Source organism: Hydra vulgaris, chromosome 06 (assembly GCF_038396675.1).
Source record: "Hydra vulgaris chromosome 06, alternate assembly HydraT2T_AEP".
NCBI classification, from domain to species: Eukaryota; Metazoa; Cnidaria; class Hydrozoa; order Anthoathecata; family Hydridae; genus Hydra; species Hydra vulgaris.
In genome coordinates this window covers 35547314-35562500 of record NC_088925.1, presented here as the reverse complement: position 1 = coordinate 35562500, position 15187 = coordinate 35547314, and the positions used below count along the sequence as shown (strand labels likewise).

General features: G+C 28.3%; 1 protein-coding gene across 1 annotated transcript in view; it reads right to left on the bottom strand.

Annotated features, from left to right (window-relative positions):
* plcbh2 (phospholipase C, beta H1) overlaps positions 1-15187 on the bottom strand; it is a 155025-nt gene that overhangs the window by 61168 nt on the left and 78670 nt on the right. The window contains exon 14 of the mRNA XM_065799973.1: positions 10471-11048. Coding sequence (XP_065656045.1) covers positions 10471-11048 — 578 coding nt within the window. The remainder of the gene's footprint in view (positions 1-10470; positions 11049-15187) is intronic.

The following is a 15187-nucleotide window of genomic DNA, read 5'->3' as shown; positions in this document are numbered from 1 at the left end:
ATTGAAGTTTTTATAGGTTGAGTATAACATCAAAAGTTTAGACCCAGCTTTAAAGCATTTACTCAAATATTCACTTCAAACTTTAGATTACATTTAACATCTAGTAGGTAGAGATAAAAAGTATTTTATATATTTTTTCCATTTCAAAATGAAAAAACCAACAGGCATGACATGATACTGCACTTTTAAGGTAGTTCCTGAAACACTTTTTAAAGCCAAGTTCAAAAAAAGTGTTATTCAAGAAAGTCTTAGTTTGAAGGAAGCTAGAAAAGCTGAATTCTTCTGAGATAAAAGCAGGTTACTCTTTTCAAGTACTTGAAGAAGAAAGTCTTTTAGTATTTGAAAAATAGAGAAAACAGATGCTGAAATGTCTGAGTCATTTTTAATCAGTAATGGATTCAGATCCTGATTATAGTGGAGAAATGTCAAATTCTGAACAAAATCGAACAAGGCTATGAATGCTTACTGAAATGTGTGACAGGTAACTTACTTGTTTTTTTGTTTTTTTTGTAGATTTAGTTTTGGCATTAAAAGGTACAAAAATATTTAAAAAAAAATTTTTTCAAACCATTCATTCAGACAGACATTCAAACCAGCTTCATTCGACATTGTAATATATTTATACTGAATTTCTATTAAAAGCCTTTTTTTATATACATATTACTAAAAATCTCTTTTTCAGGTACTAAATAAATAATAGAGATGGTGCAGCTATTGCTTCTGCTATATTGGTAGATTTTGGAGTTATCACCAAAGACAAAATACAGCATGTCATTAAAAAGTAGATATTTCTATCAGACAAATAACTATCTGCAATTTAATATAATTATTATAACTATAATTGCCTTCATACAACAATCCCTTTCAGAAATAAATTAAGAAGAGAAAGAAAAAATTGTGAGCAGAAGTGTAGTAAGAAGAAAAATTTTTGTTCAAAAAGGTCACAGGCATAGGCTTCAATGGCAGGAGAGATGCAACACTTGTGAATTGTGAAATGAATGAGAAATATCACATTTCAAAACTGCTGGTGGACCATTATGTCATCACTGGTCAGCCAGATAAGTAATACTAGGTATCAAGCACCTATAAATCATGAAAACTAAACAATGTATATTTATAAAATATTCTGTATCTGTTATAAGAAATTTCTATTTTCAGATGATTTTTACCTTCACACATCACACCAAAAAGAGCCAAAAAAATATATGTAGTACATGAAATATTTAAAACACTACAGAAACCAGAGCTTCAAACAAGAATGAACTTAGCAAAGGTAGATGCAATGTTAGTACTGGTCATTTACCTCTTTCTTCATTATTTTTCCTCCATTATATTTTAGATTCCAAGCACAACTTTTACCATTTTTATAAGAATTACTAGTTAAAACTTTTTACTAGAAAGTAAATCAAAAAAATTTGAAAATGGTTAAAACAAGGTTGTCTTCTCTTTATCTTCACTCCAGTTCCTTTATTGAACAAACTTATTACAAATGCAGAACAATACATTTTATTTTTTGTGTTTTTTTTAAAACATTCAACCTGCAGCTTTTATAAGTCTTCTGTTAACCATTAGCTTACACCTTGACTGTTAGAAATTAAATACAGCTTGCAGCTTTGTTAGCAAGTTAGTTAAAAAATGTTTTCAAAAAGACATTGACAGCGCTAATAATACCATTCAAAAACTGAAACTGAATCAAAAAGCTATAATTAAATTTCCAAATGCTCATTTAAACTAGACTATTAATGATTAGAAAAGAGTATTGTGGAGAATCGAAGCAGGATTTGAAATATTAGGTATATAGAAGGTATATAGAATTTGGTAAATGTCAAGGTAAATGTCAAAAACTCAGTCAAAAATGGTGGCGGAAAAGGTGCAATGGTTTGGGGTTAGTTTAAGTGGAGTCAGACTTATTCATCGAATAAATGGCATTATGGATCAGTTTGTATATAGCTATATTCTTGAGGAAAAATAAATTACAAAATTGATAAACTCAATAAGTCTATGCTGAAAAATTTCTCTAACATTTTGGAAGACAATGTTTTTACATAAAAATACTGATAAATGTAAAACAACACGTAGTCGCATTATGTACAAATCTGTTATGTACAACACTATTTGACTCCATTTAAAAAGTCTTTTTTTTTTAAATAGTTGCAGTTATTTTTTTTTTAAAACATCTTTGCTTCCAACAAGGCTGCAAGCAAACACTAGTTAGAGTTGGAAGTTACCAGAAGAGAAAATATGAAGATTGTAGAGCAAGATAACGATTGCAGACAACTTAAAGGATTGCAAATTAAATGAATCAGGAAAGCAAAATGAAGAAAATTCGAAAGAGCTGATGTTTGAGGAAAAAACGAGACGAGTAAGAGTATTTGGAGCACTTAGGAACAGTCACAGAAAAAGGACTTATCTGAATGACGAGTGACACGAGAATGAATTTTAGTAGATGGCACAAGAGAGGCTAGCTCTTTAGAGCAGTGCCCATTATAGTATTAGTAGAAAAGAAAAATAGAAGCAACATTACGACGATGTGATAATGATTGGAGGTTGGCTGCTAGAGCAGGTCCAACTATGTTTACAATGCATTTTTGCATCTTGTTTAAAACAGAAAGGGCATCATTAGAAAATCCGCCCCAGATATGACAACAGTATTCCATACAAGGACATATTTGAGATTTATAGAGATAGGGAATAGAATCCGAAGTAAGAAAGTGACAAGCTCAATAAAGAGATGCAACCTTAGCAGATGCTAATTTTGCAATGGATTTGAAATATGGTTTCCAAGAAACCATATATCAAATCCATTGCAAAGGACAACTTTTATACTACGATTGGAAAGGAAGGATTCAATAATCTTAAAGATGTTACCAGATACACTGTAAAAAGAAAGCTTATGGAGAAGACCAGCATGCCAAACTTTATCAAAACCTTAAGAAATGTCAAGAGCCATGATCTTAACCTCTCTACCTTTATCTAATGCAAAATAAAACCTATCGGTTACTACTGTTAGCAAATCAGCTGTAGAATGAGAAGATCGAAATCCATATTGATAATCAGAAAGTAAATTTTTAGATTCAAGATGAGAAGTTAAGTGTCTGTTTATTAAAGATACAAAAACCTTGCTTATGATAGGAAGAAGACTAATGGGATGGTAGTAAGTAAGATCGCTATCCAAAATTTTTGAAAATAGGGATAACAGATATCGCTTTCCAGTAGGCAGGAAAATAAGACTCTGATAAGCACTTGTTGAATAGTTTTAAAAGTATTGACAATAGCTCTGGAGAACAATTCTGCAAGACTATAACAGGTATGTTGTTCGGACCACAAGCTGTAGAAGGGTCTAAGCAGGAAATCAGTTTAGATACAGAAGCTGGAGTGATACAAATGTCAAGTAATGGATCAACCTGTTTGACAGCTATATCAGGTAGAATGCAACTAGTGGAATCAAGAGATGATATTGATGAAAAGTTCTTAGCAAATAATTCAGCTTTGTCTTTAGGTGAGGTGACAAAGTCTGAACGGGTGATGTGGAAGTTATCGGACAAATCCTAATTTCATTATTTGAGAATAATAATTAGTTTTTGTGGTTTTATGCGTAGGCATAAACGTTCTATAAAATATAAACTTTATTATTTGAAACACAATTATTTAAAATGAGGTTAAATGCAGCTGAACGAGAATCTTTTCGAAAGCGACTAAAAATGTTTTTTGTAAATAAACCTAATATAAAATAAAAAATTGTAAATCATTTTGATAAAGAAGGATTTGCTCAAAGTACAATATATGATAATTTAAAAAGACTTGAAACTGTTCAATCGTTTTCTGATAGAAAGCACCCTGGTCGTCCGACATCCTGGACTAGAGAAAAGAAAGCCGAATTAACAAGACTTGTCAACAATCGAAAAGGGGTCAGTCAGAGAAAAATAGGTATTAAATTCGGTGTAAATCAATCGACAATTGGTCCTCAGTTAAAAAAATGAATATTAAATATAGAAAACATGAAAAGACTCCAAAATACACTATAGAACAACAAAAAAAGGCAAAGAAAAGAAGCAGGAAACTAGTTAACCAACTCTATAACACAAAATCGCTTTTAGTCATCAATGACGAAAAAAACTTTTGTTTTGCAGGGGCCAACATGCCTGGAAGTTCTGGATACTACACAAACAACAAAAAGACTTGCCCAGAAAGTGTTCGTTTTATAGGAAAAGAGAAATTTCCAAAAAAAATTATTAATGTGGATAGCCATATCTGACCGTAGTATGTCCGAGCCATTGTTTCACACTTCCAAGGCTGTAGCGATCAATTCATCAATCTATATTAATGAATGTTTAGAAAAACGACTTCTTCCATTTATTCACAAGTATCATGGAGACTTTATTTATTTATTATGGCCAGACTTAGCAAGTTCTTATTATTCTAAAGATTCTCTAAATTGGATGGACCAATATGTCTATTATGTTGGTAAAGAATCCAATCCCCCAAATGTGCCTCAAGCACGACCAATTGAAACTTTTTGGGGACATTTGGCACAGAAGGTTTACGAGGGAGATTATCAAGCTTCAGTAGAGCAAGTTTTGATTGATCGCATTAAACTAAAACTACAAGAAATTGATTTAAACTTTTTAAAGTCGCATATGAAAGGCGTCAGAGCAAAATTGAGATCAATTGCAGATGGTGGTATTTTTTCATATAAAAAAAATTATATACTTTTATTAAAAGATAAATGCTTTATTTAAAAAAAATATAATAGTAGTTTTTTTTTTTATTTATAAATAAGTTATTGACATTTTTATTTTGTCCGATAACTTTCGCATCACCCGTTACAAGACAGGTGGAATTACAGATTTACCTTTATTATTGATACTATTAAAGATTCTCCAGAAGTCAAAAGAGCCTAATTTTTGTGATGAAATACAAGATTTCATGACCTGAGAATAGCGGGCTTTGGCATTAGACAAAACCTTTTTACAATGGTTTCTAGCAGTAAAAAACAGGTGTCTGTTTTCTGGAGAATTGTTTTGCTCATAAATATTGAAGTAATGGTTTTAATTGGAAATTGCAGCAGCACAATGTGAGGAAAACCATGGAGAAGAGTGAGGCTTGACCCAGAATCATCAAGAGGGAATAAAAGATTCCATGCCAGTCTGAATGCACAAAGTTATGTAAGAAGCACATTTGTCAACAGGAAGATGAAAGATTTTTACCCAAGGGCCATCACGAAGAAAATCACAGAAAGAATCCCAGTCAGCTTTAGGTGGTTGTAAGAGGCATGATGATAGGGGGATTTAGATGATGAAGAAGAATGAGATGATAGTTTTAGAGAGATCAAACTGTGATTAGAAGCACCTAAGAGTGAATGTGGAGAAACTGAGCACTGACTAGGATCAGAAACAAGACATAAGTCGATTAGAGAAGGTAAATTATTCGTTTTGTCTGGAAAGCGAGTTGGAAAGTTGACTATTTGAGTTAGAGATTGAGAAAGGCTAAAGTTGTGGGCTTCAATGCCTGCAGAGTCATTGACACTAGAACCAAGCCATTGAGTGTGATGAGCATTAAAGTCACCAACAACAACAATATTGGCTGATGGATAAAGAGAGAGGGCTTGGTCAATATGATCAGAAATAAAATCAAAAAGAGTGCAGTCTTGAGATGAAGGAATGCAATATAGAACAAAGAGAAAGACGATAGAGTGAAGTGGTGCTAAACAAAAGCACATAAAAAAATAGTCTGTGGATTCAAACCTAGTTTCCCAACAAATGGGGCAAATTGTTATGAATGTAAATGCCCAGGCCAAGCATTTAACTATTGGAGTCTTTACAAATTAAAGAAAGATAACCATCAATGCTACGATCACAAGATGAGACAGCTGAACTCAAATTATTCTCACAAAGAGCAAGTAGGTCTGGTGAACTTTGCAAGAGATAAGACTCAACAGAAGAAAAGTTACTTTGAAGACCATGAATATTAGTGATTGATAGGTTTAGAGAACTTGGTGATGACAATGGTTTTTTGTGCTTTATAGAATTATGTACTTTAGTCATTTTTAAATTTGTTAAAGAACTTGATTCAAAGCATAGATAGTACTCAGTACACTGTTTAATAGCCCAAGCAATTGCCTTATTTCTAAATAACTTATTTATTAATAAACTCTAAGCCGTAACGAAGGGCTTCAAATGTGGCTTTGACAATGCACACCAAAAGTACAAACAGGGACACCATCCATGATCAACATGGCACTGTTACAACTTTGATATTTTTCAGTTGTTGATGGAATCAGCCTCTCTGAGAGCTACCACAGAGTTCGGAAAACCTGACTACCAGCCAGCCTCAGAACCATAAAACTGAGTAATAGAGCTGTACCCTCATTAGGAGATAATAGAATGAGACCTAGTCATAAAAAGAGTGACACAAGCAAAACGAATGCATTGAGTCAAGAAGATCCAGCATTGAAACAACTGGAAACAATGTATAAAAATACATCTGCGCTAGCCTAATTGATGAAGTTGAAAACTTTTTATTCGATTGCTTATGTTTTGGAGGACATTGTATAAAAAATAAAAGTATAAAAAATAGTTTATTAATTAAGAAAAGAAAAAGATAACTTACCAAAAACACTTTAAATTAAAGTTTTCCAAAAAATAAATAGAAAATTATGAATACCATGTTTATTACAGTGATAAAAAAAAGTAATAAATTAAAAGTACCATATCATAAAAGATAATTATCAATGCATTAATTTAATGATGTTATGAGTTTATTATTGCAGTTTATTATAATATAATAAATTGTATAAATATAACTAATTATATTTAGCTATAAATTTAAACAAGTAAAATTTGTTATTCAACAGTTATAGCAACCAAAAATCAGGAGTGTATACAAATATTACAACAAAATTAGGGGTGTATACAAATAATACTACACCAGACCACAGCAGGGGTCTAAAAAATCATTTAATATGTTTAGAGTTGGCCATATGTATAATAAATAATTATGTTTTAGGTGAATCTAAAATGAAAATTTTGCATTGTTATAAATTTTTTTATTGCATATGACTTTTTAACATAAAAAAATTATTAAAACCAAAAATCATCCAGTTCATATTTTAAAAATACGGAAAATTGCTTGGGTAAAAATCAGGGAAAAATCCAGAATTTATTTTTCTCTTAATTTTGCTTTTAGCTGAGCTGTTTTTTTTTTCAAACTTTTCTTAATTTTTGTATGAGCGATGAGTGAGAAAGCTTAAAAGCAAATATATTACAAAATGATATACCTAAACTTATATGTATAGAAAACGTTTTGGATATTCAGAAAAACTACAACTTGAGAAAAATCTCTGGGATTCCAGAAATATCAGGAAAAAAAATCTCCGCAAAAGGCAAACATACTTACCTCCTAAAGACCAATGGGGCAGTTGAGAAGTCTACTCTTTTTGTTGTTGTAGTTTTTTAAGTTTCGGCTCATTTACAACTAATTTAAATAAAAATTGAATTACTTAAAAGTCTGTTGATGGTAATAAACATATTTGCTTCTATTAAAAAATGATCATTGTATTTTTTGTAGACCTTGGTCATGAATATGAAGGCTATATTGATGTATATATAAGGCTATAGAAGTATAAATCACAAAACTTAAAACCATAACTTTGTGTGTCAGCACTTTTTCTTTAAGTAGTAAATTGAGTTAAAAATATTATGCTTTTAAACAGCAAAAATCACCAATAGCAACACTAATAGCAACACCAATAGCATATTGGATCACTTTGTAAATTACTATGTTCTTAACAATGTCATCTTATCACTTTACACTATTAAACAGCAAAACTTAAACTTACCAATAGCAACACCAATAGCATATTGGATCACTTTGTAAACTACTATGTTCTTAACAATGTCATCTTATCACTTTACACTATTAACAGGTTGGCATTAAGCTCAGAACAAATTTTTAAGATGCAAATGTGTACTTAGATATCAAATTTTAGTTAATGATAGTTGAACAAACCATCAACGCTTCTTTTATCTTATGATTAAATTAAGAATGTATTATCAATGGGAGTATTATCATTGCTTTTTTTTAAAAAAAATCAACAAAATATTATATTAATATAGTAGAATTAAATTTTTTATATTTTCAAATTTATATAGTTTAATGTGGTGAGAGTAAATCAAGCTTTAACTTTTTGACAAAGCTTTTACCCATTGAGAGCATAATGCAATGTTCAATGAAACCAAATTCGGTTTTATTGAGCAATGCATTGTGAAAATCCAGGATTGTGGAAACATGTTATTTAAGAAGAGTTAAATTTAAATTTGTATTAATTAATTAACATCTCAAATTTAAATTTGTATTATTTAATTAACATCTCAAATGCCAGCTAAATGCATTGAACTTTGAAAAAAAATCATACAAGCTGTAAAGGAACGACATTTTATATGGTTCATATTCATATTTAAATCATAATCAATATTTTCTTATAAATTAAATACTCATAACTCTTTAGGAGACATGTTTACAAAATTAAAGACAGAAAAGTTTAAAAAAATTTAAAAACTAAACTGATATAAATATTAATATTACTATATTATTATTATAATATTAATATTATTATATTATATTACTATAAACTATGAATATCACTATAAATTTATATTACTGATATTTTAACTAAATTTAAATAATTGATATGAAAAAAAAATATGAATGATAAAAATAAAACTTTTTATAGTTATTTTAAAACAAAAATAATAAATAACTTATTTTAAAATGTATTATTACTATTATTTTTGTAATTAACTAATTTCTGATTTAAAACAATTAAATTTTTAAATAATTCCTCGAAGTTTCCGCCTAAGCAAAATTGATTTTAATGTTTCATATAATGCACAAAAAGCTTTAGCATAATTTTTTATTGGTTGATTTTTAAATTACTGCACAAATTTGTCTTTATTGAGTTAAATTTTATTTAAATTTTAATCTTAAATTAATTAATATTATCTTAAATTTTACTTTAATGTGGACTCCCAGAGGATATCTGGCACCAACCATGTTACTAAATGCTGTTTAATTTTTAATTTTTACATTTCTTGCTTATATTATTTTAAAACTTCTACATGCAAACACCTAACTTTTTTTTGTTTTACAAATTAGTTTAAATTTTTAGAATTACACACGGAATCTGAATTCAGATATAGAGAGATAAAAAGAACAACATTTCAACATTACAACACAAATTCAACATTTTTATCAACATCAGTCACTTAACTGACATCACAATATGTCCAAGCAACATCTAGTCTTTATCCTTTAAAAGGTTTTCTTAATGATGCGTGCAATTTTAAAACTGGTATATGACCAATCAGACAAAGCTTCCTTTTGTCCAGATGTTCAAAGTACAACTTTTTTTAACATTGCATTCCTTTCAACTTGCAGCCTGAAGTGAAAAATGTAATTACTATTATATAGACTTATTGCACATTAATTGTTAGTGATAACAATTGTGAACTCATTTATATTTTATGTTATTTATATATTTATGTTATTTATGTTTTGTATGAACTCATTTATACTTCTTTAGATTTAGATACTTTTGAACAATTTTTTGCGGACCTTACTCAATTTTTTAGGGAATGTAATACAGGCCAAATTATCTTGACATCAGAACTAAGTTGCTAAACTTGGTTGCTTAAAAGCTCAAGTTATTATTGGAGAGCAAACAAGTTGAAGCAAATTATTCAATGTGCTTTTGTAGCAATTTATAAGTAAATTCAGTTTATAGTAATTACAGACTTTTTATAGACTCTTGGAAAAGAAAAATTCATAACAGATTCAAGACAGTTCATGCTCACAAAATGAATGACACAGAAAAAAACTCTAAACAAATACACAACAAAGATTAAATAGAGTTAAATGAATTAAATAGAAAACAAGTTTTTACTTGACAACCACAAGTTTGCTTGACAACCACAAACCTAAAGATTATAGAATAAACCCTTGCAAATAATAAAAGTTTTATAATTATTTCAGGTTTCATGTTTCAAGAATCACATCTCTTTATAAAAAAAACAATGACTGGAATAAGAAGAAGGCAAATTTACTCTCACTAAGCCCACTTTAAAACATATTTTACCATAACAATTACATATAAATATTAAAAAAATCAATTGTTTCAAATAGGAGAAGAAGAAAAAAACAAAATAAATAAACAACTAATTATGAAGTGTTAAAATAATTGAAATTGCTAAAAAGATTAAGAAATATATAAAAAATGATTTATTTAAACAGATTTTTACATTCAATTTTGACAACAATTTTAAAAATCAATTCTAATTTTAAATGATAAAATATAAAATCTTAGTTAAAACATGTTTTATTATCTTTATGAATTATGTTTTTATTCTACAATCTGTCTTAGATTTTATTTTTAATTTTAGTATCAAAAAAATGGTTAGTCAAAAAATAACATACTTTTTTTGAACTTTCAATCTCTGAAATGTCGCTTATTGCTCTTCGTTTAGTTTCTACTGCCTCGGTTTCTGACTGATAATTAAATGGTGCAGCACTGTGTGATCGCTGTTTGGAAGGGAAATGAGAACTACTATCTTCACATTCTAACACTGAGGTTGTGGTGTTAGAATTTACTTCTTCATTTAAAGATGATGCAATACAAGGATTAGAACCAAACTTAGTGAGGATTATCTCGTCTTCAGAATCATCAACTACGCAGTTTTCAGCAATTTTTGTTAATTTATATTTTTTAAGATTGAATTCTTGTGTAGATCGACGCCTCATTACAGGCTGGTTATTAGAAGAACTTTCTGAATAAACTTGTTTTGCAAATTGATCAATTTTTTCATCCAGCTTTGTTTCAAAATTATCTTCAGTAACCATTCTACCCAGATCATCTTCATTAAAACAATTATCATGTTCCATTTCACTCTCACTTTCCAAATCTGGCACATCACAAGAACTATAACTAGAAGTATTTGTTTCTACTGGTATATCGTAAGAAATATTAGCAGAACTCATTTTTCCATTTGAAAACTCTAAAACAATATTCAGTAAAAAAAAAATCAGGCAAAAACTTTTTAAATGGGTTAACAAAAATGCAATAAACAAAAATGTAAATAACAATAAAACTATTTCACGCTAAAAAGTGTTCCATCATCAAAGAAATTTTAAAAAAACATATAGAAAATTGTGCTATGTCTAAACAAATTTTAGATAAAAACTTGTGTTAAAAACTAACCTTATAGTGCAAAACTATAAACCATTTGGTTATACATACTGCTACACAAGTTTTTATCTAAGAAGATTAATGAAATCATTTGGTTACACATACTGCTACACAATTTTTTATCTAAGAAGTCCAATGAAATCCTTTGGTTACACATGCTGCTACACAAGTTTTTATCTAAGAAGACTAATGAAATTTTGTTTTCCAGTTTTAGTGTAAAACTATGAACACTTAAATTTTTTGACTTATCACCAATTTAGAATGAAATTATAATATAAATATTTAAACAGTTAAACTTTGATAAAAAAAGTTTTGTTCAAATTTTTATATCTTTATAACATTTATATCTTAAGTAAAATTTTTTGGATTTTTTTCTGACCCAAAAAATTCTAAAAATAATAAAATTAAAAATCATCAAAACAATAATTATTGCCAATCAAATAATGATATAAATAATGATATAAATAATGATATAAATAATGATATAATAAATAATATATAATGCTATAAATAATGATATAATGATATAAAATAATATATAATGCTATAAATAATGATATAATAAATAATATAAAATGCTATAAATAATGATATAAAATAATATATAATGCTATAAATAATGATATAATAAATAATATATAATGCTAATCAGTGACATATTCAGGTCAATGTTTACATCAGTATACCTGTTTATGCAACAAATTAATTATCCCAAACTCCACTTGTCTTAGCTATAAAATATAGAACTTATATAAGTTCTGTTCTTGTAGTGTTAAAAAACCCTCATAAATTAAGCATTTTTTCATGGATGTCCTAGGAATCTTTAAAAGGACTCTGGATTTGAAAGTCATAAAAAGATTATTTCTTCCTGGTTTTTGGTATCCAGGAGCTCTAAATATGTATAAGAAGTTTATGGACTACTTTAGGAGAATAAATTAAGCTATTTAAGTTAGAAGAACAATCAATTTTTTAACCTGGAGTGTTTAAGTATAATGGTAGCAAGGACTCCAAGAATCTGGACTTAAAAACAAAAATTTCCAAGTCATTAAATCTCTTGGATTTATTTCTTAAAGCAGATCATAAAATCACGAACATGTTCAGAGCTTCTGGACATCAAAGACCAGGAAAAAATATAAAGTCAAAGTCCTTTTGGGACTCCACATTCCTGGTTCTTTACTCTGGGTAGAGCATATAGAGACAGTTAAGAAACAGTTGTGGATAAACTAACAATAGCTAAAACTGTTTTTTTTTCTAAATTCATTGATATAAGAAAATGAAAACACAAAAAAAATTCCTAAAAATAAGCTAAAAAATAAAATAAAGACAAGTAACAAGTAACGAAACTCGTAAACAAAAAAAGTTAGTGGAGCAAAATGGGACAGTTACAAAGCAGCAGTTATTTGTAATTGCAAAGCTTTAAAAATGATAAAAAATAAAGCAATATGTCAATGTAGAGCAAATTTAAACATGAATCAGCAGTTTTTTTAATTTTAAGTTTCATTTTACTCACAGCTAAAACTGCATTTCATCCCATTTTGGACAATTGATCTTACTTACATAATTTCTTACATTTTATTTACATTAAACACTATTAATAATCGAAATTAAGTTATGGAAATTTCTTGAAATGTATTTTCTAAACAAGTAAAAAAATATTTTAGATTAAAAACAAAATCATCAAATTGTAAACAGCATCATGAAATGGTAGTAATATAGTCAATTACATAAATAACTTGTTGTCCCGATATGCCATACACAAGTACTGAAATAAATACTATTCAAAAAGTTCAATTCCAGATATTTTTTTAAATCAGATTCTAAACGAGGATAAAAAATACTGTCTGAAAAATATAAAAAAAATTTTTTTAAATATTTTTATTTTGAAAAATATACATTTTTTTTTTTTGCAAAGATATAAGGCTTCAGGCATTTCTGTCCTGTTATGCCCCACTGTCCCAATTTGTCCTGCCCTACCCTGATAAATAGGAGATATTTAAAAAATAAAGACTATATTAAAACACAACCTTCTTTTAGCTTTAGGTTAAGAAGAAATCCTACCAACCAAAATACTTTTAAGAAAAAATAAATAGTAATATGCTGCAATAAATTGTATTGGATACTAGCCAGTCAGTTATTGGCCTAGCCTGTGAGTAAATGTATACATACTTATTTTTGCTTATCTGTACCACAGTATGTCAGATGTTTTAAGCCACCTTAAAGTAGCAGTATATATCTTTATCTCTTTATTAAAGCCTTTTTTTCATTTTTTATTTGAAGCATTATAAATTTTAATACTGAGTGAATAACCAGTGATAAAATTGCTGTATAATATAGTAGGTCTTCCTATAAAGATAATTGCACAGAATAGTATTTCATAGCCCTAAAACTGAAATATGTTGACAAAGAGCATGATTATGCATGCTTGTCATTATAACATCAAGAGCGATTGTTAACATTGCATATTGGTGTTGCCAACACTTGTAAAAAGATTTTATTTGTTATACAGCAATCTTTTTAAGATAAATTTTTGAAACTATTATCTACTAGACAATAAATTTGAAGAATAAACTTTTGAGACTTCTTAACTTTTTTTTTTCTTTTTATTCTATTCTGCAACACAAACTTTGGTGAAGAAGGCTGCTGCGTCAAGAAACAAGTTAAACAAATACCAGTCAGTAGCCCAACAGGATGACAAGACAGATATTACTTACAAATAATTTATGCATAATTTTGTAAATTGATTACTACGCGATAAAGGGAGCATTATGAAGGCTTCGAGTGCAAAAATTGCATGAGAATTCCATTGAGCATTACTCATTGCTGGTAGTTTTTGAAAATGAAAATTGGGGAATTCATGATTCATCTCAAGAATTTCATGTCATCACATCACCCCAAATTTACGCCTGGTAATTCTGGTCTATTCATTTGAGAAAAGATTTTTTTTCAAATCTTTTCTCAAATGAATAGACCAGAAATTATGCATAAATTATTTGTAAGTAATATCTGGCTAAAAGATAGTAGATGTAGCAACACTCCGTTGCGAGTCAGGCTATTTGTCAGTCGATGTAGCAGCACTTTGTTGCGAGTCAGGCTATAAGATAGTCAATGTAGCAACACTCCGCGCATGATTTACAGTAAAAAAAATAAAAATTAAAACATTTTATTAAAAAAATTAAAAATAAAAACATTGTTTATATTATTAAAAACATTCAGAATGTTTTTAAAAATATTCAGAATGTTTTTCAAAATATTCAGAATGTTTTTCAAAACATTCTGGTCAATTAAATTTGCGTTTTTGCGGTTTTTTAAAAAACAATTAATTTGTAATTAAATTAATGGTTTTAACTTTCTGACAACACGCAAATTTTGGATGAAAGTCAAAAGTAATTAAAAGTGACGTATTTGTTGGCATAAGAATCATTTTTTTCCTTCCGTACTCCCAAATGCAACAAACTATAGAAATATATATATATATATATATATATATATATAAATATATATATATATATATATATATATATATATATATATATATATATATATATATATATATACAAACATACATATATATATACACACACACATATATATAAATTTATAAATACTCCCACAATAAAACAATGCAACCTATGTTTATATGAAATATATGTCATAATATCTAACACTAATTATAACTTTTTAAATTAGAGGAATAAACTAGTAACTAAATATAGACATAAAAGCAAAATGATTGATTTGATGGGTGATTAGGCAGCCATTTTTAGATTTTTCTTTTCATTGTTTGTTGTTATGATGACGGAGCACACTCCACTGTAACTTTATATTTTAACAGATTTTTGTTTCTTGATTTGCATTATATGGATGATAATTGCCTTTAGGCATGAAACTATGAGTACCATAAAAAGTTGTATTTTCTTTGTTTATAAACTAATGTTTGTATATATATAT